The 25,496-nt window shown below is 34.7% G+C and overlaps 7 protein-coding genes across 7 annotated transcripts in view; 4 read left to right on the forward strand and 3 right to left on the reverse strand.

Annotated features, from left to right (window-relative positions):
- The window catches only part of LOAG_16854 (matrix metalloproteinase-24), an 8,072-nt gene extending 2,501 nt beyond the window's left edge, over positions 1-5,571 (forward strand). Inside the window, exons 4-10 of the mRNA XM_020449512.1 lie at positions 2,611-2,909; positions 3,121-3,279; positions 3,674-3,891; positions 4,021-4,156; positions 4,452-4,621; positions 4,710-4,806; positions 5,073-5,571. Coding sequence (XP_020306968.1) covers positions 2,611-2,909; positions 3,121-3,279; positions 3,674-3,891; positions 4,021-4,156; positions 4,452-4,621; positions 4,710-4,806; positions 5,073-5,302 — 1,309 coding nt within the window. The 3' untranslated portion in view covers positions 5,303-5,571. The remainder of the gene's footprint in view (positions 1-2,610; positions 2,910-3,120; positions 3,280-3,673; positions 3,892-4,020; positions 4,157-4,451; positions 4,622-4,709; positions 4,807-5,072) is intronic.
- Positions 5,572-5,664: 93 nt separating this feature from the next.
- LOAG_02275 (BCL7 protein) lies at positions 5,665-7,038 on the reverse strand. Its single transcript, XM_003137813.2, has 4 exons — positions 6,901-7,038; positions 6,513-6,571; positions 6,283-6,393; positions 5,665-6,044 (listed from the first exon to the last, which is right to left on the reverse strand). Exons 1-4 carry the CDS (start codon positions 6,990-6,992, stop codon positions 5,830-5,832), a joined length of 477 nt encoding a protein of 158 aa, XP_003137861.1. The 5' UTR covers positions 6,993-7,038; the 3' UTR covers positions 5,665-5,829.
- Positions 7,039-11,016: 3,978 nt separating this feature from the next.
- Positions 11,017-11,439, forward strand: LOAG_02276 (hypothetical protein; the record flags this gene model as incomplete). The annotated part of the gene is made up of 2 exons (XM_003137814.1): positions 11,017-11,307; positions 11,410-11,439. The coding sequence occupies 2 exons, from the start codon at positions 11,017-11,019 to the stop codon at positions 11,437-11,439; spliced, it is 321 nt and encodes a 106-aa protein (XP_003137862.1).
- Positions 11,440-14,658: 3,219 nt separating this feature from the next.
- On the forward strand, positions 14,659-18,788 carry LOAG_02277 (DPY-31 protein; the record flags this gene model as incomplete). The annotated part of the gene is made up of 7 exons (XM_003137815.2): positions 14,659-14,719; positions 15,158-15,307; positions 16,584-16,780; positions 16,952-17,148; positions 17,458-17,686; positions 18,005-18,273; positions 18,485-18,788. The coding sequence occupies 7 exons, from the start codon at positions 14,659-14,661 to the stop codon at positions 18,723-18,725; spliced, it is 1,344 nt and encodes a 447-aa protein (XP_003137863.1). The 3' UTR covers positions 18,726-18,788.
- Positions 18,789-19,926: 1,138 nt separating this feature from the next.
- LOAG_02278 (hypothetical protein) lies at positions 19,927-22,076 on the reverse strand. The gene is made up of 5 exons (XM_003137816.2): positions 22,011-22,076; positions 21,348-21,696; positions 21,043-21,207; positions 20,519-20,744; positions 19,927-20,253 (listed from the first exon to the last, which is right to left on the reverse strand). Exons 1-5 carry the CDS (start codon positions 22,063-22,065, stop codon positions 20,125-20,127), a joined length of 924 nt encoding a protein of 307 aa, XP_003137864.1. The 5' UTR covers positions 22,066-22,076; the 3' UTR covers positions 19,927-20,124.
- Positions 22,077-22,514: 438 nt separating this feature from the next.
- Positions 22,515-24,945, reverse strand: LOAG_02279 (replication factor C subunit 3). Its single transcript, XM_003137817.2, has 7 exons — positions 24,784-24,945; positions 24,450-24,586; positions 24,009-24,172; positions 23,814-23,934; positions 23,532-23,657; positions 23,046-23,175; positions 22,515-22,867 (listed from the first exon to the last, which is right to left on the reverse strand). The coding sequence occupies exons 1-7, from the start codon at positions 24,896-24,898 to the stop codon at positions 22,596-22,598; spliced, it is 1,065 nt and encodes a 354-aa protein (XP_003137865.1). The 5' UTR covers positions 24,899-24,945; the 3' UTR covers positions 22,515-22,595.
- A 19-nt stretch (positions 24,946-24,964) lies between these two features.
- On the forward strand, positions 24,965-25,424 carry LOAG_02280 (hypothetical protein; the record flags this gene model as incomplete). The annotated part of the gene is made up of 2 exons (XM_003137818.1): positions 24,965-25,179; positions 25,337-25,424. The coding sequence occupies 2 exons, from the start codon at positions 24,965-24,967 to the stop codon at positions 25,422-25,424; spliced, it is 303 nt and encodes a 100-aa protein (XP_003137866.1).
- Positions 25,425-25,496: the final 72 nt, after the last annotated feature.

Here is a 25,496-nt window from a genome sequence, read left to right on the forward strand (position 1 = left end):
ATTATTTATTATTATTATTATTATTATTATTATTATTATTATTATTATTATTATTATTATTATTATTATTATTATTATTATTATTATTATTATTATTATTATTATTATTATTATTATTATTATTATTATTATTATTATTATTATTATTATTAATTATCATTAATAATAATAATAATTATTATTATTATTATTAATTACCGATTATTGATTACTAATTATTACACCATTATTATTACATTAATTATTATTATTACCAGGTTGTAGTCGAATTGTTCATCAATATTTACCGATTCAGTTATCATACTTTTAGAAGTGTCCATGTCATCATCCTCTTCCTCTAAAATATTCTTCATCATTCTGTATATCAATCACTAAGATGAAAGATAATGTTCATTAGTGTCTACATCTTCGTTTATCATTCCCATTATAGTTGGGTATCTGAATTATTTATAATATCAGGGAAATATTTCGGAAAGAGAATTTTCAGGTGGATTAGTAACGTGAGTACATTTAATGTGATCAGGTTTAAATGTAGAATATTTTTTTACCCTTATATTGGTCGAATATTGTCAGTTACTTCGTACGGTCCTCTAAACCATATGTCCACAAATTGTCCACAATTTCATCTCACCCATTTCCCCTCTCTCCGGTAATTTGCTCTCCCTAACAAACTTTATGACTTTGCCGAGAGAAGACACTAATTTAGAAGAAAACCATGTGGAGAATGATTCTGTGCCTTTCCTATCATCCACTTCTTTTTCTCATTTATTATGAACCAATTTCACAGGAAGTGGATTGTATCATTTCCATTAACTGTTTGCCTTAACCAATCCGATCATATTATTTCCTTCTGCATCAACACCATCCATTCATCATTCCTTATTCCAAATTAGTCTTTTCGGACTGCAGCAGGAACTCTGATTTTCTGTAGAGTATCAACGAAAATTATCTTACTGTACAGACCCGACTGCCGAATAAGATAAATTAAACAAAGCAGTTTAATAGCAAGTAAACTTTTTAAGAGATCAATATAAACCATGACCAATATGCAACTTTGAGAGAGCCTTTCTGTTATAATTAGATAAATTGACATTAATGAGCTGACAGTGTGTTGCTACTGAACCATCACGGTTGGCTATCATTCAAATGTAGATGTGGCGAGTGTCAATTTACCATAATTAGCATATCTTGTGAGGATATAAGGATGGTTATTCCTTTTAGAGACAGTCATTCCTGTCTTATCTTTCTGCTTGACATCATGTTATGTGATTTTCCGTAAACTGAATCCCCTTTCTAATTGTCCCGTTAATCATACTGAATAATTGAACCGAAAAATCCAATTGTTCATCCAATATCAATGGTTAGGGCACCTCCTGATCATTTCTTTTCTTGGAACATAGCAGGCAGAGATGTACAGGAGGAGAGGGTAGATATAAACCTTCTGTTGGTGTTCTCCTGAAGTTGAAAGCTAATCTCTCTTTAGTTAAATCTCTTCTATCTTAACATTATATGACCATTGTCTGTTGAACAAACCATTCTCATCATTTCTCCAAATATCCTCTCGTCAACCCGAAAACCCATCAATTTTCGGAAGCAGTTGTTCCATTGTTACTAAATGCTTCTTCCGTATTATTGTCTTCATGTGAGCAGCCTGAATTTCAGAATTGCCCAACTAGTCTATCTATCTATCTAACAAGCCATTCTCTCATATATTGAAAAGGCTGTACGGCGTTCAGCTTACTCGGCTGGTTGTATGATGTTATCCGGAACTCCGTCAATTCATCACAACCTCCTTGAGTAAGCGGATTGCTTTCCCAGCCTTTCGTCTCCCAAAAGCAAACCTATTTCGGTAGCCCTAATTTACTGTATTCGTCTCTCAAATCAACAATACCTTCACAACTGTCGGTGGTATGCCGTCTTCTTCAGTATCTCAGTTGCAGGAGTGATAATTATAAAGAATGCTTGAAGTAGTTTTATCTGCTTAAAAGGTATCATCCACAGCCAATTAATTGCCTTTTTACAAATTAATTTCTGTTGTATAAACGGGAAATTCTAATCTTATTTTAATCAGTATTGATAGAGAAGTTATGGAAATGTGTAAGAAGGAAATGATTCGTAAATTGTGGTAAGTCCAAAATACCGGATCAGTATGATCCTATACAAAGCTTATGTAGCTAACAGTCAATACCCAAAAGGTAGTTAAAGTCGTATCTAATCAAAAGGTGTAGTAAAACAAAAGCTTCAATTTGTAGATGATGGATTTGGACGAGTCAATAAATTAGTCACGGGTCAAATCATTTTGGAGCTAATTAAGTCTTCGAAAATTATGTTAAAATCTCTTTAACATTTGCAAATTATAACAACTGCTACATATATGAATGGATTCATTTACTGACCTCTTATCTTATATTAACTAGTTAATTAGAATTAAAACGATGGATTAAAGATATGTGAAAGTAGAATTATGTCTATTTTTTGTATTACGTTTTTTTTTAGTCATCTAAGCTGAAATTATTGATGATTGTAGATGTATGTAATTAGTGCAGTTTGCAAATATCAAAATTTTGGAATATTACTCTAGAGGATATTCAATTGATATATAAATTATAGTGTGGATAATCCATCGCGGACTATTCCTAATTTGGGTGCAATACGACGTGAGATAAATGAAGCGATCAATAGTTGGCAACATATACTACCGATGCAGTTTCATGAAATACGACCGGAATCAGGAGCTGATGTAAAGATACGTTTCGCAATAGGTGATCACGGAGATCCGTATCGCTTCGATGGAAGCGGCAGAATTCTGGCACATGCATTTCCACCCGGTGAAGGAATCGGTGGAGACATTCATCTGGACGACGACGAACACTGGACCGTTACACTTACGGGCGATCCTTTCAGGCAGCGTGAGTAAGCATGCGTGTTCTTCTGGCCTCCCTCCGTTGTGGTAGCAAATTATTATCTGTTCGTGGTGGCGATACGCGGTCGATCATGGACTGTTCCGGTTTTCTCGGAGAACAGGATTATCTTGATGAACCGTATAATCATATCCTGATAACACCACTTTATGAGATCATTAGTGCATCATTATATCATTTCCTAGCTAAACAGTTGCAGAAGTGAGTCTTCGTTCAATTGTAATGCACGAATTTGGACATAGTATCGGTCTCTCCCATTCACATCAACAAGACAGTGTCATGTACGCTTTTTATCAGTACGACTTGCCGCCAAAGCTATCCTATGATGATTTACTAGCCGTTCGGACTCTTTATGGCGGTAATGGACTTTTTATGTGGATGAATATTTTCTGTTGAATAATTACGACTATTCCGAATGATAGAAACTACAAATTAACTGCAAATGTCTTAAACTTTTGGTTATTCCAAATGCGAGTTTTCATCATTGTGAACCAAAAAGTGTATTTAAAAAAAAAATAGGTTTTACGGTTGGATATAAGTATCGCTTGGGTTCATCGAAGTGCTATATTACATTTCCATTTGTTTACCACAGCATATATTTGAAAGACCGGATCATGCGGATAGTAGAGGAAGAATCCGGTTATGCAAATATGCAAAATATTAGCTTCATTCGATATATAGGAGGTCATCAATAAGCAGGTAGTTCATCGTAGAATAATTACGATAATGCTTAATATTAAATGCACTGTCAGGCGGTGATTATCATCCAAGAGAACCAACCGATGCTCCTCGACCGCATTCATCTACTACTACACAGCCATCACCGTTGCCAAGAGGTCCTGAGCAACCTTCTGATCAGCTTCCAACAATTCATCCTGATACTCCAGAGCTACCTATCCCAGAACCCGATCCATGCAAATCCGAATACGATGCCGTTGCTTCCATACGACAAGAGATCTTCGTTTTTAAAGTGCTTATTTCTTTTCTCCCTGTCTTTGTCCTGGAATTGACTTTTTGTAGGGAAGGACAGGTTTCCGTCAGGTTCGATGATTCGTATGTTTCCAGACAAGAAATATAATCTAAGTGATCTTTTCTTCAGAATAGATGGTTTTGGCGAATACGGCAAGATGGTATGCTAAGTCAAAATCCACGTTATATCAATACACTATGGAAAGAAGCCGCATGGCCTATAGATGCAGCAGTGGAGAGTGATCATCAAATCTACTTATTCGCAGGTATGCTTAAATTTATCAGGTTAGACATTTTCATAGATCATTACGATTGTTTTTAATTAAGAGGAGTGTGGGTTACGTAAGTGAAGATTTCGGATGAAATATAAGTACTGTCGAGAGAACGGAAATCCTTTCGATATCCTTAGAAAATCCTTTTGATTAGAATATCATTCGAGACCTTTGTACAATGCTAAATTTGTTAAGGCAAATTGTGATATATTTGTATTTATATACATCAGAACTTTGAGCTACGGTGTTGAAGGCACAAAACCTTACTTTATTTCTGAACTGATTACAGGTAAAAATATTTATATATTCAACGGTCAGCATCTTGTCGCACAGAAAACACTCACCGATTTGGGTCTACCGGCCACTGTAGAACGCATTCGACTTGTTTACACGTGGAACTACTGGACCGAGCAGCCGATGTATATCTGGACAAAAGATGAGTTCTGGAGAGTTGATAAGGTACGAAAGACAGCAAATGTTCCAGACGGAAACAACTTTTTTTTGCAATTTTCTCGTACACTTCATTAAACAATGAAGAGTGTTGCAGAAATCTGAAAAGGTAGAAATTGGTTATCCACGGAAGATCGCAACAACATGGCATGGTATTCCAGAGCAAGCCAGCGCAGCCGTTACGTATAATAATGGTTGTTTTTTTCTTCTTACTTAATCTAAAAATAATCCTTTATTAATCCCTATGAACTTGAGACTATTTACATTCACATGACCCTCTCTTATTTAATGCAGAAAAAAAATAAAAATTCCGGTCTCCGCCTCTTATAGGGTGTTTTTTCAAGACAAAAAAATAGTAGACCGATGAGACAAATTGCAAGCAATGACGACTGAATAAAAAATGCCGCGGAAGTTTAAAAAAAAGAAAAAGAAAGTTTAAAAAAAGCAAAATCCTTTTCAGACTTATATTTTTTCAATGGTAAAGCGGCTTACAAGTTCCACACCATTAATATGACAGCATCACCAATTAGTACGTCGCAATTGTGGCACTTTTGCCCAGTGGCAATGAAAATCTCAAGCAATGGAAATATAGCACGCATTTCATCCTTATCTACTTTTATTGTTATTGTTGTTATTACTTTTTCCTTCACTGATCACAAATGGCCAATTCATTTTATAATAAAGATGTAATGATGCTATTTACAACGGTTACCGTTTTGTGACAAAAAATGACACAATTTTTTCCTTAATTTTCCAAACTAAATTTAAGTTTTAAATGTTGCCAACGATTCAGTTTACTTCACTACCAATGAAAACTCATTGTTGAATGAAGCCTGAATGGTCAGTTACTTTGTTAATTTACACAAAGCATTTAAATGATCACCCGATCTATTCGTCAGTTTAAGCAGAACAAATTAATATATCGATGAAACGACACAAACCAATAAAACGCTCAGAGGGAAAGGGTTCGATAAATGGCATCCTAAATCTTTTCCAAGCACAAAACTACTACTTCACATGGCCACTCAAAGGATTAACTAGACAATATATGAAAGAGGTACCATATAGGTTATTCTACTTAGTTCTTCCTATAGTAGCTACTTGCAGTTTACTTATAATTGCTCAGAGTTGCTAAAATATTCCAGTTAGAGAAGATAAGAATACGTATGTACAAACAGAGTGAGCGGTCATTCATATAATCAATATAATCACGACATTCATGATTTAATCTCCGATGACTCCTGTTCCTGCTGTCGCATTTCACTAAAATCTGTCGAACCATTAGGAGTACCACTGTTGTTGCTCTGACTCTGGAAACCAACTGCTTCAAATGTCTGGTTGGAATCACTATCGAATCCTCCTTCTGAGAAGCCAGTGTTAGAGTCATCATTCAAATTACCAAAGGCGCGAACTCGTGCTACATCACTGTTCTCTGCAATAAGGGTTTAAAGCAACATATTTCTAGGATTCTAATTAACCAACATATGCAGCTAAACAGTGCCTTATCTACCGCTATGAATATATAGACTTTCCAGAGGCCTGGAAAATAAACTATACTTACTGAAATATGAAATGAGGTTTAGTACCTCAAAATCATATTGTTCTTCATTGAGCAGTAGTCGACATAGTTTATGCAACAACGCTTAATATGCCTTACAAGGCAATAATACCTAATGCAATTGAATCTTGAGTATTTTCCGATGATGCAATTGTTGTGCTTTCATCTTGATCTTGTACCACAGATTTCTGTGGTATTTTTGCAATATTCGCTGTTGCAGTCACTGAAACGAAGCAGGAAGAAGTGAAAGAAGCTAAATATGATGTCGATAAAAATTAAAATGATACATGAAACTTCCAAGTCTTTTCCGCACCTGCTACATTAAGCGTTTCAATAACTTACCTGGCACCCACCGGAACAATTTTATTTGCGTATCTTTAACTACAATCCATTTCTTTTCCCTGCAAAAATCAAACTTTGGCACCTGAAAAAACATTGTTGTACCACTCATAACATAACAACCAGGTCATATACTCTTAGATCACTTTGCTCCCTATTTCGAGTTTGCCTGCCCAGAAATAAACTTAGTAGTGACAAGCAAAGTTTGGTTCCAACGACACCAGTGATATTGAGCAAGAGATGAACATCTGGAAAATCTCAAGGAATGGAGAATGGCAAAAACAGAACTATCTTAAAAGCCGAACACTGAACCTCATTTACGAATCAGTGCTATACATGGGGCATTCTGCTTAAAATATCCTTAGATGATGGGATAAAACTATTCAGTTACCATTTCCGAACTTTATCTACCGAATTAATGACCCGTTTCAATTCATCTTTCGCACGATTACGCGTTTCTGCGCGCTGACTGCGTGCATACATATGCTGTTGATTAAGCCACGACGTATCTCAGATTTGAACACCTGAATTGGTAGTGCCATTATGCAGCGCTATTTCGATATAGTCATTATATTACAATGAATACTGAACAGAAAAATGCGATAATAATTAGCTTTATGATGACAACCTTCACAAAACGATGCCATTCTATCTCTTAATATCAACCATGAAAGGACAAAAATGTGTACGCTTTTTTGCGGTAAGTTAACTGATCAGCAGTTGTTGATTAATTTGTGAAAGGATGTAATATCATTTGTCCTTTTATGAATGCTATTGAGGTAAGATATTGATCATTACGGCATATTATTTAGATTATTGACTTCGACCATGGAATACAAGTATTACCACCGGAAATACGTAGATTTTCCCCAGTAGTCTTATTGATCTTGCTTTCAGAACATCCCCGATACACTAAAAAGTAAATCCAAGCATCCGGGACATGGAATACACACGGAGCACTCAAACAAAGAAAAAAGTGTTAACAATCAAAAGGAACACCCAACTGATGTCAATATAAGAAACACGATCGACCGTATATTACGATAGTTGCGTAGTGAAAATTGTTCGACCCACTGGAAGTGTTTTAGTTGGAAAACAAGATGCTGTGTAGTGAAAGGCGCAGTTGGAATTCGAACGGTTTGGTATTATGGAATGTTTAAATTTAAAAGTTACAGCGGATTTCATTGCAAAATTTTCTAATTAGAAGGTCTATCTTTGCTCTTCATATTCACTTCGTTTCATTATTATTTGGTTGATTGGACTCCTGAAGATCTAAGATCTCCAAATTTCACTCCGTACACTCTCTACATTATCAATTCTAGCTTACCTTAATGAAACTGAATACCACTTTTAATTATACTTAATTCATATAATTAAGTTCTCTAGTAAGTTTGCCACAGTTTTTTTATCAGAAATATTGACAAATGTTGTTTTCAATAAAAAATGATGTATTGGTAAAATTGGCAAAATAATATGTTATAGTTAACCGGAAATGTATTGACATTGTAAATAGAAATATAGCAAAAGGTTTAAGTTCAAAAGGTTTTTTTTTTAATCATCACTTAAAAGGTTTAAGTGATGATTTTTGGCCGAATTACAAAACAAAAACGCCATATGGATAGAACTGAAACTAAGTTGACGAATGGCCAATGTCCGTTTTCCCCTACAATTTTTCCCTTGAAATTTAAATACTTGGAAAAACTGATGCTGAAGAATAGAATAAGTGGATATGCATTAAGTAAAGATCAAATATCATTCGATAAAGATTGGTATGTTTGATTGCTTTCAGTTCCCATTTTGATCTATTTTATTGAGCATTTTAATGAAATGGAAGAGCTTTGTTTTTTATTTTCTCAGATCTTCACCGCTAGATAGACGATTAATCAGATTTCTGATATCTATATTAGTTACAAGAAGCTATATATCTATATTAGTTACATCTATATTATCTATATTAGTTATCTATATTAGTTACAAGTTATTTATATTTTTATATAGTTATCTATTTTTATATAGTTAGTTATTTATATATAGTTATCTATATTAGTTACAAGAAGCTATATTCAGATATATCCATCTGAATTACTCGAGGGAAAATTAAACCTTCAATTACGTCAACAGTAAACATGCTACGATTTATTTCAAATGTCACTGTACTTCTTGCTATATGCCCTAAAAGACACCTTTCCCATACATGACATGTAGATCACTGAACTATCACGGGAAAATGAAATTAATGAAGTCGAAATGATTGCACCTTCCCTTCACTTCATGTACTGTTATTTCGAACTTTTGCATTGAGTATTTACAAGTGAAAGTCAAAAGAAAACGATTGTTTTTAAGAGAATCACTTGTGTATGTCGCATCTTCATGTGACAATGTTTTAATATCATTTCATTCTGAATAACTTATAGGCAGGTAGCGCGATACCAGTGATGTAGGGTAATTCTCAGTGCTTAAAATCATTAATAAACATTATTTGATAAATTTAATTGCTATCTAATTAGTTCGAAAAATTTCCAAATGCAGTTGCTTGCAAGAAAATTTATGATAACATCTTTGAATTTATCACTGATGATAAAGGTAGCAATTAAAGTAATATGATAAACATTTGAACAAGATTTTATGATAAAATGTAATATCCTTTGATAAAATCCAGTTCGAGCATCTCTTTAGGGGGTGAAAAATAATGATAACTTGGCAATGCTAAACTATATATATATATATATATATATATATATATATGACAAAACACTTGAACAAGATTCTGTGATAAGATATAATAAAATGAAGCAATATATTTGTGCCAGCATATGATTATCATTCGCTTATGTTTAATTACTGACAGAAGGCATGATAAATTGTACGGTGAATCAGCACTGATGACAAAAATCATTATAATAATAGTCATATGCCTTAACTATTGTTTTAACTACTTGTTTTTACTAAAGTATGAAGTGGATAGGGGTGTAATTGAGATCAGCAAATGTTTGGTGGGAATATACTGTCATTTCTTAGTTCTTTCATCAAATTTAATGGTTTTATCATGAAATTTTCTATGAGTTACATTATTGAGAATCCGAAAAAGCGAAAAAAAAAAAATGGACGCACGGAACCGGGCGCAAGATGATCATGCTGGTCAGAAAAGTTCACGAATTGGTACAATTTCTTAAATTTATGCTTAAAAAAAACGATAATTGCTCTTCCTAAAATTTCATGCTTCATTTTTGAAGTTATGAAGGAGCATAATATATCACTCTAATGGAAGTTTGACAAATTTTAAAATATTGAAATTGTTCAACTGTCAGCAAACATATTATTTGTGCCTTTTTCTTATTTCTATCATGGAAATCTTTTTTTACTTTGAAAGATAAAGTGATTCAGTCTATTTAATACCAGTCAAGCAGAATTAGTTACAAGTTTCTTTCAAAAGTATGAGAAATATCATTCATAACTTCTTAGTTTAATCATAGATTTACCTAGGTTTATTTGGTACGGGCATAGTTTTACGGATATTTTCACAGTGGAGTGAGAAGCGAAACGGCGCAATAAATAGTGTTGGATTTTTTAAAATAAGTGTCATTTGTTAGTATTTTCGTCTTCATTTTCAATTTCCATCCAAAACTATTCAGGGAACTATTCAAACCTCTTGTCTGTTTGGACTAAATTTTTTTTGATAATGATACGAATGTTCTAGATCAGTATTCATCCATCCTTATATTTGTTCCTTCTTTATCACTCCCATCAGTGACTGTCATATTATCAGGACTCCTTAGCATTGTATCACATTGAATGTTGAGATGGAATAGAGCAGTGATGGTTTGGTATCGTCGGGTTGTAGTGATATGGGCGTGTTTCGTGGGAGACGAGACTGGTGTGCGTCGTTCACCGCCATTATTCTCTTTAGCAATGCCCTTATACCTGCTCTCAAATTATATTTTCTCTCTCATTTCCAAATAATTGAACGCCATACTACCGCCGTTACCTTTCGTTCTGTTTTGGTAGTAGTAGTAGTAGTAGTAGTAGTGGTAGTAGTGATGGTGGTAGTATTTGTGGTGTCAATTCATACATTTTACTTTTGAATTTTGACGAAAAAAAAGGTAGGTAGAATATGTGGTGTGGTAAAGAGTAGGCCATTTCGTGATTTATATCCATGATGAACTAATTAGAGGGATTGTGCGACTTTAAATTATTCAGGTTGTAAACGAAACGGCAGCATCCGGAAAAACGACAGGGTAACCTATATGGTTTTCGAATGGTCCATCTCTTCTAATACTATTTCAAGCTGAATTGTTTCACTGGGTAAGAAATTTTGCGGTGTACTGTAAAGAAGGGAAGCCTACCTCATTGTTGCTACCTGTTCAACGATAAATGCCTAGCTTATATGGCATTATTAAAACCCTTCTTCAGCAGCACTTTTTCAAGCTTTTCTGCTACTATTACTAGTAGTAGGAACCTAATACATAGTATAGAGTTAATCACCGCCAGTTATTGGTTGATATTTGTCATGATCATTCTGTCCACCTGTAGTACCCGTACCGATGGGGCATTCTTTCTTAATGATCCTTATGAACATCCTCTTGTATCTCTGCAAGATGAAAGGATCGAATCCGTCAGTGCCACTGCCACTACTACTACTACAATCCAAAAAATACTTCGGGAAAAAGCGAAAACGTTCGGGCAAAGTGCAGAGGAGATTCGGAAAGTCAAATATTATCTGGAGGAAATTCAAAAATTTGAGGCCAAACAGCATCCAGAGGAAGTCTTTCAACGACACACCACAAAACTTTCCGAAGCGGTAAGGGTGGATATTTCCTAAATTTTATTTTTGCATCTTTATTTAAATGAAGCAATTTCCTTCTTCGAATTATTCCCTTCTTCGAAGAATCCGAATATTCAGCACAGCGATGAAGAACTTGATGAACTTTAAACGGGTTTTAGATTTCCTTTCTTCATCTACTATTTGGATTCTTCTATGCCTTCTAGCATGCTTGCTCAACTATCACTTATCCTTATAAGTGGTAGTAAAAATTTGGCGATTCTGACGGAGAGCTTAAACCTCACTTGAAAGTACAGCCTAACTCTTGCGTAAAAGATGACGATACTTGTTTCTTGCTTACAAAACCTCTTCAGCCTTACAGTATCAACAGAAAATAGCGATGATAAAATGTTTGTAATTTCAAATAGATGAGCAAGACGTAACAATGGTACCATAACCATTAGCTGAAATTTTCATCATAAAATGCTTTCAAACTATTTATTCAGCAAAAAACTTCGTTAACACTACCAAGTCCTTTGAACATTTTGTTTTGAAAAGATAAATATATATTACCTTATCACATTCTCCCTCCTCAACACTTGTTAAGAATGAAGAAATAACATTGTTACGAGAAACTGATTGTTGTTTGTAAATGAAAAAGAAGAGAAAACAAGAAAAAAAAAACAAGAACCAATAAATAATAGGGTTATAAAGAGAGGCGCATGCAGTACAAGAAACAGGTTACGAGGGCATGGAAAGGGAATATTGAATCTATGAACCATACGGGTTACTTAATGACAGTTCTATGTAAAGTAAAGACATTTATTGAATAAAATTTTTATTTAAATTCAATTGAATTAATCATGTCTATTAAAAAACCCATAGGTCATTGTTGGTTGGATTACTTCTAATAGAGCCACTTTGGAATAGTATCACGATATTCTCAAGCAGAAGTAGAATTATCAATAGTGATGAAGATCCATATCTAATGTAATTAAAATTTCAATTCATAAGCTATAAAATTTCTGCTGCGCTAACGTCGTAACTCCCACTAGTGATGACTGTTATTTGACAATATCGTCTTGTCCAGTCACGGTATCTTAGGTGACTCATTTACAAAGGAGCAATAGTGATTAACTTTAAGATATGCGAAGTGGGAAAACAAAATTTTGAATTTTGCAGAAATACAAGGGTAACGCCAAATAATTATCAAATAAGAGAAAAAAGGTACTAATTTTGTTAGATAAAATATTTCTGGACATATCTTCAATGCTGTCTAACTTAGTAAGCTATGTATAATGAATCATCTGGATGGGTCAGCTGTCACATGCAAATTTTGAAAGAAAGTGGTTGATTGCTGTTTGTCACCATTCATAAAATTATTCTCGAAAAGAAATAGTATTGATTATTGGAATTCTGTTCGAAGTATCGGTACTTTGACACTACTTAATAGTTTTTGTATCACAACTAGATACGAATGAAGCATGTTGTAAAAGTCTCTGTTTCTTTGCTTTTCCAACGCTTTTTCCACTAACACAGCATAGCACCGACAAATGCGCTTATTGACACGACCCACTTGAAGATATTCTCCTGTCAACCAGTTTTCTCACATATGTTAAATGAGCATAAAGCAAAATCCTTCATTTTCATTATTTTTCCAGTGAAGAATAGGATAGTAGTAATAGTAGTAGAGCATATGTGATGACAGCTACCACAGCATACTTGATGAGCAAATCTGAAACCCGAAATTAAGGATTTTCCGCTAAATTAAGGGCGGTAACAAATGGTTCTCCCACTCCTTCATCAATTCGTTTCTATTTTTATTCAAATCTTTTTCGACAATAAGACATTAAAAATACAGGATGAACAAAACTGAGGTATAAAATAAGATAAAATGATCCATTTAATCTTTCGTAAAAGATACGTCAGTGATGTCTGTTGTCACCACTGTACGATGATAATTTTTCATAACAATGATAATTTTTGAACAGATTCAAAATTTTCGCTAAATTGCAACATCTTTATTTCTAATTTCTGTGCAGAAAAAAGTAATAATTCTTACCAACGAGTGGCATTTTCAACGTGATTAATTAAAATGAAAACTTGAATTAGCTATTGGCCTACTCCGTAATCATCGATGATGCTATCATATAATTGTTAGGATCGAAATGAATCAGCAACCATTATAAATGTATAACATTCACTATCTTATAATAATTTTCTTCTACTTCACAAATAACTTACAACAGTAATTAACTTAATTTTACAATTTGGAATATAAGTTACAGAAAGATGTTTGGAAGGAGCGAAAAAAGGGCGAAATAATTGTGAAAGATTGTGATATCATTTATGATCGATCAATTAGGTTATAATATTCCGCCAATGATTCCTTTCAGTGTTATCGACTTAACAAAAAGAATCCTTTCGTTTTTTTTTTTTCATCCGATCAAAGCAAACAAATGAAAAGGAAAGAAAAAAAGAGAATCAATTGAAAAATATGTATTCAATTGATAAATATCTGAATCAAAGAAGAGAGTTTAAAAAAGGAAAGAAAAAAGTCTATTACTGTTAGAAATATACGATAGGATATCGTCGCCTTTGTGAAGTCTTTCTTCTTTGTTTTCTAATCTTGCTAAATATCCAATTATTTTCTTTGATAATAAATTACTGCTAATGATGAATCGGCTGATAATGATTACCAATACTTTCAGGCATAATTTTGCATCATGCAATTACGATTGTTATTTAAACAATTAATTAACCAAATATTGAGTTAAATTTATTAGGATGAATAAAATGAAATAAACTGTTGGAAAAGTGGGAAAATTCGAGATATTTATTTTGACAAAAACAATTTGTATTTCAGTTTGCAACAGAAGTGACGAAATTTGAGAAACGACTAAAAGATGGCATTTTGTTAAATCCGGAAGAAAATGGTCGATACTATGAAGGTACGACTTTTTTCTTTTTTTTTTTAAATTATTCAATCAGCACCCTATCTTGTACCCTGTAACTGGCATCATTTTATTATGTTAAACAATTGGTGGTGCATATATGACGATATTCCCTGAATTAGTATGATTACTTTAAAGCCCTAATACAATGCCGCCCAGTATTATAATGATAAAACATTAAGCACTTCCATCCTGAGCTAACTTTTATTCATCAATTCATTGACATCTTTTAACATCATCATCACTACTGTCATCTCGAAATCACTTCCTTTTCGTACCGAATAAAGTGTCAGCGATTTCACTAAAACGATTTTCTCCATCTTTTCCAATCTCTTTATGTCCCTAGAACGGAAATACCTATATTCTTTCAACCTCATTTAATTATTATCGTATATAAATAAAATATCTGTGTGTACACGTTACTGTAACACTGATTATGATCATAATTGATGATCTTTGCACAGATTCACTTTCTCCAAAGAAACTTTTCGTTGCATGTAATTAACGTAATTGGGTCATTTCAATAGGAATTATATTGTTGGCGTAGTAATAATGGATGACATTTGAGACTTATATTGCGAATTGCAACAAAAAAGAAAAAAAAAAGTCATAATTGCTTCATCGTAATTGCCCACAAGGAGCCAAATCTGAATTGCATTACAGTGCATGTACTTCAGAGTACCTCACTATATTGAAATAATTACTAATCACCAGAAAGTTCAATCCAACATAATAAAGGTTGTAATTTGAAAATTAAAAAGATGTATGAAGGAGCAACCAGGATTATTCAATCATAAGTTGTCCGTTGAATTCTTTCAGGTGAGGACACACTTGGTGTTATTATAGAATAGTAAAATAGTATGAATTTTATGTTATTAAGACTTCGTCAAATTATTCAATTGAGAAAATTCAATTCCCTGAGAGCATTGTTTCAGGTGACATTGTTCTGGACGTACAACAAGCTCATCAGATCCATGAGACTATGCTACAGCATGGACGACGTACGAAACGGAAATTTATCCGTTCCGAATTACGTCGATGGGATTCGCACAAACCGATAATTTACAGTTTCGACGGGTCACATAGTATGTCTTTTCAAGTTGCAACACCATTATACGATTTCTTGCCACCTGTATGTCAAGCGTAATTTCCTTACTTTTTTTTGCGGAGGACTCAATGATAAGGATTATCAGAGGTCAGATTGTAGTTAACACTGGAAAAGCTTGATTTATTTTAATTTTTTGGAACGAAAATTTTAGATAAGCAGGTTTCAATGTACTGAAAAAAAATTTTTTTTCTGTTTTATAAGAATGGAATGGCCAAAATGACAACGATCACAACTAAATGATCAGAACGATCATTAAATAATCCAACTAATTCCCATATAATATTTCATAGACGCGATATAGCATTTATCATTCTCATTACTGTACTATTTCCACAAATCTCTCAAAATATATCCGCTCGTAAATAGTCTCTCTATGTGACAAAAGTGAAAAAGAAATTTTGCAAAAAATTTTATTACTTTTGACTGAAAGGATCCCACCCATTTTATCACTCATTCTTCTAAGCAAACTAAAGAGAATAGAAATTATGTCACATTTGTGAAAGAAAAATGAGAACATATTTTTCTTCCCCTCTCTATATTCGTCCTTCATATTTGTGGGAAAAAATAATGTTGAATGGTTAAAAAAAAAAAATGAACAGGGAAGAAGTAAGGGAGGCATTATGGTTAGCAATGAAAGAATAGATGTTGCATAATTATGTATGCTTAATTAAACTCATTGTATTGAAATACTTCGAGAGTTTAGTGCTGTTCCCTTTCTGCGTCATTCATTTTGAAGATTATTTTAGAACATAACTTGTCGGATTTGCTCGGTAATATACAGGTTATAAGTAAATTTTTCTTCTCTCATCATGCTGTAAAATATATACAAATAAAAAACCTTTTCAAATGCCACACAAGAAAAATTTTCCCAAAAGGTTTTGCGGATGTGAATGAATGTAGACGAGAATCAATGCTGAAAATCCTTAGCGTTCAAGTTTTCGGCAGACTAAAGCAATCTTACAAAGAATGTCTCTTGAAAACTCATTAAAAGTTTTTCCTCACTTCAATCATTCAGTTTTATTTTTAAAAATTGTTGGTAAACTTGAACTCTTCTTTGTCGAAGTCACTTCTTAGGAAACATTTTACACATTATTGTAAAATTCACTATGTTATCCCGTTGAACTTTCGCTTTAAACTTCACAATTGCTCAAACAACCGAAATCAAATGAAATTTTAATTACATTAATGCTTATCAAATATTGATTATCTGGAGCTATCTCTATAGGATCAATTTATTTATAATATAATTTCAGCCGTACGTGAACAACGGGTAATCGAGTTAGCGCTTGAACACTGGCAAAATATAACATGTTTGAACTTTGAGCGCAGAGATAATGAAATTGAAGAAAACCGAATCGTTTTTACTGATGTGGATGGATGCGCATCCAATGTTGGCAGACATCCTCTTGGCGAGCCACAATTTGTCTCATTGGCACCGGAATGCATTCGAGTATGTCTTATTTTGCTATCGCACAGTGCATCTCAGGTGTACCTCATTTGGTAACCGTCAAATAAACATCCTTATAGCATGCAAGTATTATCTTAAAAGACCTGTACTATAAAACCCTTCTCTGCATTTAATGAGTGGAACTTCCAAGGAAAAGAATTCGGGAAATTACAGCTAGGAGTGATAGCACATGAAGTGGCACATGCGCTGGGTTTCTGGCATGAACAATCGCGACCTGATCGTGATAATTACGTAACAGTTCGCTGGGAGAACATCGATCGTGATAGCAAGGGACAATTTCTGAAGGAACTGCCAGTTGACGTGGATAATGGTGGTGTACCCTATGATTATGGCAGTATTATGCACTATAGGTAAAAATCCGCTTTAATATAACCTATACAAACCCCGAAACAATTCGAATAGTTCTTTAGTTTTCAGGTATGTTCATCTGCAGTATATGATGCAACATTGCTTGTTATTAAGATTCCACTTTTTTTAAAACAATCTAGAAAGCCATAGTAGTGCGTTACAAAACAGAAACCATGGATCGTTAATAAGATGATCGACTTTGCCATTTAGCCTGAAATTCATTTGAAAATGGGAAAAGGTTAACGAGATTACAAGGGAAATGAGTTGTCTTATTGCTAATTCATTTATTTACCATCGAAGTCCGATTACAGGAGTAAAGCATTCGGTCGATATGAAGATTTGTATACACTGAACACGAACATAGTGGATTATCAAAAGACCATTGGACAGCGAGATCAGTTATCTTTCAACGACATTCGTCTCATGAATGTGATATATTGTAGCGATTCATGTACACAGAAATTACCTTGTCAACGCGGAGGATACACGGATCCAAGGCGATGCGAACGATGTCGTTGTCCAGATGGATTCACTGGAAAAGTATATATATTTTCTTTATTGAAAATTCATTATCGCACATAAAAAATATGTGGCTCCCATGCATATATAAAAGTACAGCAACATTATATAGAATGCTAAAAAGAAGTGAACAAATCAATCATATTCAAAAGCATTGTTCGAAAAATATCCAACTCTATTGCTAACCTCCGAATTCTATGAGACGATACAAATAGAATGAGAAAACTAATCATAGTCCGATCACTTTTTTAGGAATAAAGGTGAAAGCCTCTAACTTATGAAATAATCCAAAAACTGTTAGTAGTAAAATAACATATGTTGCTCAACTATGTTTTGCAGCTTTGTGAACGGGTAATGCCAGGATTTGGAGCAGATTGTGGTGGTCGTATAGAACTGACTTCTAGTTGGAAGCGTATTACAAGTCCAAATTATCCTAGAGAATTTAAAGAGGGACAAGAATGCAGCTGGCTTCTGGCAGCTCCACCTGGTCAGCATGTACAACTACGCTTCTATGGTGAATTCGAGATGTACTGCAAGGTGCGACATTCGCTCTGCATGGATTATGTCGAAATACGTAATTCAACTGATTTCGCCAATACAGGAATGAGGTACTGCATTGAAGTTTATATTTCTTACGTAATTTTAGTGGTTCAATTTGAATAAAGGAGGATTTATAACTACGTTGGAATACACTGGTCATTTATTCAAATTAGTGGAACCGGAAATGATTTTAAATGAATCATGTTTCGATCTAACCAGTGCACCTCGTAAAGAGTGAAAAATCTCCAGCGAACATTTAAATTACTTTTCGTATTTTAGATATTGTTGTTACGGAACACCACAATCATCGATCATGTCAGCAACGGAGGATATGTTGGTGCTCTTCCGGTCATTCTACCGCGGTGGCAAAGGTTTCCAGGCGCAAGTACGTGCGCTACCAACAACCGGTTCGTTCTTGGGGTGGTCCGAGTGGTCTGCGTGCAATGATGCATCGTATGGCGCCTGCGGTATCAGGTACCGTCGACGTATCTGTGTCGATGGTGCCTGCATGTTAGTTTAGAAGTCCTTTCCCCATCACCTACTACATCCACGCATACAGTTGTTTCTAAACGAACAAACTTTTCGATTATATCCATTGTGATTTACAAAATTCCGCATAGTAGGACCAATAGTAGAAAATGAGCAATAGTCAGTAGCTTAATTAAACATTATGGTATCATGTGAGAAAAGCACTAACGTAACACCTCAAGTTAGTGACTTCGGTCTCGACAAAAAGGTTACATTGACAAGTGCGTGCAAAGTTAAGATGTAGTTCGAATCATGGACGACTGTTCCTTTACCAACCAAACTTACTGACTGTTTTCTTAGTTTGTATCCGAGAAGTATGAAATAAGTCAAAGAAGTAGCTAATTAGAAGTCATTCGGCTAGTACGTTGGACCGTAAAGCATGCATCAAAAGTCTTACCGATTAGTGCATCAGCTTACCTAACCAGCACAAGATGAATAGTGGGTGTTCTTTCAAAACAAAATTATCAACTGAAAATACAACTGATCACTCTTGTAGTATTTAACATCCGGACAGTGCGGTCTACGGATGAGTTCAATGGAAATTTGAGCAAGTATGCTGCAAAAGATTCCTAGGACTACACAACGATTAAAAATGCAAACGGTAAGAATTGTCGAAGCAGTAAGGCATTAATTTCAAAATTATGCAAAAGTTCGCCACATAACAACCACCTAAGCATGAATCTCTAAAGCAAAAAAAACCATCTGAAGCATGTGTGAATCTTTTCTATCAGTATTATATGCGGGCACTGACTTAATCAAAGTATTACGATAGGGTAGTGCTAAATAGTACCGTAAAACACAGCATATAAGAAGACAACGAAAGGTTTCAGCCCACTGAGGTCAGATGTTCAGACCATCAGAACCGGTTAGCAGGAAAAGACCTTTACCAAGGTAATTCCTACAACAAAAGATGCAAACTTATAGGTGCAACTTCTAAGCAACTATTTACGAATGAACTGTTTAAAAGTTTGATATTTCAGGAAGAAATGGTGCCAAAGTCATGTAATGGAATCAGCACTGTTCGGACTACGGTTCGCAATGAACATCATTTATAGCAGTTTATAATCAGAGTACCTTTTATAATATATATATGTATATATATAAAGAGACATAAGAACAAGAAAGAGGAGAACCATAGCTAGTCGATGACAATAAAATGACTCGTAAATAGAACCTTTAACTTTATTAACGTGTGCTAATCGTGTTTGAAATGTTTGAAACGAGTGAACCATAATGATCTCATTACTGCATAAATGTTTCTAGTAGAAGCGACTTAAATTATTGGCACAACTACTAATATATCACTATTTAACTATGGAAAAGAGAATATATATAAATGCCCAATGATAAATCAGTTAGGGATATACGAAGCGAAACTGCTATAAACCTAATCAATTCTTATCCGCTTTCTTTAAAAAACGTGGATCGGAAACTAAACACATCCAATCCAGATTTTTTAGCGATGTATTCAGCTTCACCAACTTTCGTCGCTGCACTTCAAATACCTCTTCTTTGGCCGTCTGAAATGCTTACAGTACTGTACAACACAGGAAACAACAAAATATGTATATATATCTTTACAATTAATTATGCATCCCAACGGAATGCCTGTGATCGTAAAATGAACAACACAGTTTTTTCTAAAACAAACAAAGATCCGTTCAGATCTAAGCAATTTTCATAAAATTCCCTAACTTTGCCGAATAATTCAATAAAATGCATAAAAATGATAACAACTTATAGATTTTCAAAGCATAGATAAATTCTTATTTTAGAAATCAATACCAATTCAGGCGGTTTTACTGGAGGACTTGGATCGGTCATCATTGTAATGAATTCATCCTCACTAATATTGGCCACCCTTGGCACATAATCAATCCGAAGTCTTATTTCCGCGATCTTTGATAAAATATACTCACAATACGACAGCAGTTGTTCTGGATCGCTTACACCTTGTTGTTGGTGCCAACGGTCTACCGATTTTGTCAAACTTGTCATCAGTGTATAGGTCCTGCAAGGAAAATGAATCACCCCTACTCCCAATGCACTAAGCAGTAGGCAAATTAAAACAAAAGTCTATATCACGGTCAGGGTTCTTTATGAATTTCCTTCAAGAGGTCCATGAATGATTAGGTTAGCCGTCTGATAATGCGACACCAATCAGTTCTTAGAATCCTGCTAAATCGAATTTGCAATTATTCAACACTTTGAGTATTTTTCAAAGCTTTTTCTAAATGTGAGCAAGCGAATGAATTGCACCGATAAGCAAATGGGTCAACATATCTCAGCAGTAACTGACAGCAACATACCTCAGCAGTAACTCCTGGACCAGTTCACGACCTATACATGCCAAGGAAGCAACCGAATACTTCGAAAGATCATTCAGGATCTCCGGAGAATATGGTGGAGGATTCATTGGTCGAGCTGCTTTCGTTTCTTCTTTTTTTGATTTTTCACTGGCCTGATCCGATGATCTGCAGTTTTAATGGCTTGCATTGGTCCCTTATCATCTAACTTGTCGCTTTTATACTATTTTTTAATATCACAGGAACAGTGCCTTGCATATCATGAAATATTAGCATCAGTTCTCAACCAAAAACATTCTCGTGTATACCTTTGAGTAGACTGTTGTGATTGTTGCCTTTGTGATTGTTGCTGAAGCTGATATGATTGTCGATTTTGAAACTGTTGTTGTTGTTGCTGCTGCTGCTGCTGCTCATTTGACGTTTGCGATTGTACTCCTAGCGGATAATTAGATTGAGATTGTGATGGTGGTCTTATACTTGGTGATTCCTGAGCAGTCCCTGCAGAATACGGCCTTCCCGGCATACTCTGCATATTTGTACCTGCTCCGCTATACATCTGAGCTGTCGGTATACCTTGCATATTCATTATCTGCTGTTGTTGCTGTTGCTGACGCTGATCTGTTGCGGATGACGGATAACCCATGATCACAGCACCACCTGCAGCAATTAACACTTGAGCAAATGTTAAAATCCCTTTTACTGTAGCTCCTTTTTTTTTCCAATTTTCACCTGCTCTTATCAACAATGATTCTTTGGTTATCTTTACAGACATACTCCACCCTTAACGCCTCACATTTGGGAAAAAATATTCCTCAATTCAGGGTTGCAATATCAGTTCTGGTGCTGTAAACCTGGTGCTGGTGAAAATCAATCAGATACTGATATAGTTACAGAAGGTATATTCATGCTCAACAAATTGTACTCACTCCTGACTAACAACTCAAAGTAAATATCAATTGAAATAAATATACCTTGAGTTTGCTGATAATATACCGGCTGATTCGGACCAACGCCTGAGTTCTGCATCTTCCTGAAGCAAAATCCTTTCATGTCAGTAAAACAATACCACACTCTAGGAACCACATTACTAAATCTCCCATACTTCTCTCAAAGAATGTCAAATATCAAAGCTATCATAGACCTTGTTTTACTCAGATAAACTTTCATCCATTAAAAGGATCAAGAAAGACAGTACTAGCTGCTAGAAAAATGAAAATTTATTGAAGAGATCATATACGGAAATTAAAGGCATGAATTAAATATTATCATGAAAATGAACAAAGATGAATATCATTCACTGAAATACAAACGACCATCGCGAATCAATCCTCATATTTTTAAATCAGGACTCAAAATTTCCCGTCAAAAAAATTCCCGATAATGTACCATCACACAAAATTTGAAACAATTTTACTTCGGCCAAATATTTGTTACAACAAAAGAAAGAAAAATTGCAAAACTAAGTACGTTTATGCTCTTGCTAAATAACTTTAGTGTTATTCAGCTTTTGCAGACGGAACACTTTTCTCCATAGTTTCTGCAGTTTTATATAAAAACTAAGGATCAAACTTAGATTTCATGGCCTGAGTTTTGAAACTAGGAGCAAGTTTTGCCAGTTCACTGCGAATGTTTATAAAAGCACCAATTAAAGCTCCAAGTTGTAAACGGTCTGAGCAACCCTGTGACAGATGGTACTCGATATCTGCCATACAAACTAAGAGCCGACTCAATAATTCTGGCGGTATTACGAGACGGAATATGAAATCATGCATTGAATTCAATATGTCGCTCAAGGCAAATGCACGCTCACTTCGAATTTCTTCTATTTCTGCAAAATAAAAAGGACAGTGAAAAGCTATCCATCTGTCTGGTTTATGCTGAGTGACTTTTATCGTTGTGAAAAAAAGTTATCAAAATTCTTGTGACATAAGACTTCAGTGAGTGGTTTGAAAAATGTTTACTATTTAAACTACGCCATTTAAAAAAAGCATATTTCAAAGTATTACTTGTGTAAGCATCTTCTATTGAATCGTTTAAAAGTATTCTCACAATTTTTTCAACATCGTTTGGTAGAGGATATCCCACGCACTGATAAACACTCCATTCATCAACCGTCTTAAAAGCCATCGCTGTGCTCTGCAAAAGTTATGTAAAAGTAGTGAGTGATGAGAACTGAACATATGTTTGTAAGTCATGAAGACTCAGGCTTCAACTTTCTCAACATTACTCATAGGGAAGTTACTAAAAAACAATTATTACTTGAGAAATAAAAATAATTGATTTTAGAGAAACAATCTATTAGAACACCCTTTGAAGATAATAAAATATTTGTTACACAAGATTTAATGCGAAATCATATATAATCATACTTCTCTCGCTATCCCTTAGTTACTGCTGCATTAATTAATTGCCATATTACTATAGTTCAGTTTAGAAACTGGATGTAGAAATTAACCAAGTCAAGTAATAATCATGAAATAGAAACTGTTTACTTGCAAAATATTGATGATCCGTCTCATGTCTCCTTCAGCCAAATTTAACAGTGCATTCTGACCGTCTTTTGTTATAGTTAGTGATTCCGCCTGCACGATATAATGCAACCGTGGCAATATCTGCTCCTAAAAGAATATCTTATAATAAGCCTTTAATGATAAAAGGAATGCAACGTTTCTCCTTCTTTTTGGATCAAGCGTAATCTAAGCGTGATATATTTACTGAAAGCGCTAATAAATGCAAATATTTGGCGCATTAACAATATTAAACAAAAGACTAACATTTGGAAGTGGAGCGAAACGTAGACGTGTGCACCGCGATTGGATTGCGGGAATGATTTTCGACAAATAATTACATATAATACAGAATCGAACATTGTCTGTGAATTTCTCAATTACGCGTCTAAAAGATGAAACCATTTAAAAAATAGCAAAGAATATAAATTCCATCGGTTATATCAATACACTATAATGTACCTTAAGGCACTCTGCGCATCCTTCGTCATAGCATCAGCCTCATCCAAAACAATCAATTTCGGCATACTCTTTTGGTTCTTGTCCATACTTAAAGTACTCGTTTGGGCAAAATTAATGATCTGTTCTCGAACGATTCCGATACCTCGATCATCGGATGCGTTTAACTACAAAATATGACTGGGAAAAATATTTAAAAATGCGAATCACTGTAGTATTTTCACCAAATACGGAAGCGTAACCAAAAGTAATATTGATAAGAAAGACAAAAGCCATAAGACAATGGTGTACCCTTCAGGAGGGTTCTATCTGTTGAAGGAAGATGAAGTAACAGCACTGTACAGGAGCATCCCTATTATTTCTTAAAAAGATGCAAAATGTTGGATCTTTATTAAGTGCTGTATTGATGAATTTGAATTTAATTGAATAAACTGAAAAGTGTACCTCCAAAACCATCGATGATAACTGTTTTGGAGCATACATCATCTTTGCAGCGGCTAATATGGTACTCGTTTTTCCGGTTCCAGGAGGGCCATAAAACAATAAATGTGGCAATCGATTTTCATTGATCAATTTCATAACTAAACCAGAAGTATGAAATGTCACAAACATGATACATTACTTACCAAAAATGAGGTTTAATTTGAATAAAAGCTGCTCACAATATTCCATGAATTCCTCATGGAGATGAGTGGTGAAGTTCAGGGAGTTTAAGAATTAATCAGTACTGGTTGATATTTCCCTCACACGAAACGACAGCAACAAGAGAGCAACTTACGCGTTTCAGTGATTTCTCCATGAGAGACGACTTCGGTGAGGGAAACTGGACGGTACTTTTCAACCCACGGCATATTGACAGTACCATCTCCTTTGGCCTGTTCATCCAGTACCATTGTCCACCGAATCTCCTACTTGATCGAACTCAACCGCTTGTTCCGGCTATTTCAGTCCAGGTCAGGATGCGAATTGCGAATGACTTTACTCAAGGGTATACCTTCTGGGTTTATGTACAAGTTAAGGGTGCGGGTATTTTGAGGCGGGGTGTCTACGATGAAGTATTGGGGGATTTCCTGGTTCCTATGTTTAATTCTTCTCTTTTAATTGCTATCCGCAAGGATTCATGTCTAGATCGTTACCTTTGCATTGTACTGCCATTAGCGTCAGATGAAACCGGGTTTGCCTGTTGATCTGATCTGACTTTACCTGTTCTCTCCTATACATCGCTAATCTGATTTGAGCAGATCAGATTAGTAAAATGCAGGTTAATAGTGGAGCTATTTGAGTGGTTTGTAATTAGTTCTTTGCTAAGAACTAGTTTGAATTACTTATAGGAATAACTTCGAGTTACTGTTGATAATATTAAGCTGGTCTGCTATGCACTGGTCCAAGTTATTTTTGCTTCACACTACCATCTTCTGACAAGGGTTCCCTTAAATTATTGTTGACAAGAATTATTTGTTGATGAGCGATGATGGAAGTAGTGCTAACAAA

This window comes from Loa loa (genome assembly GCF_000183805.2).
Source record: "Loa loa unplaced genomic scaffold supercont3.23, whole genome shotgun sequence".
Lineage (NCBI taxonomy): Eukaryota > Metazoa > Nematoda > Chromadorea > Rhabditida > Onchocercidae > Loa > Loa loa.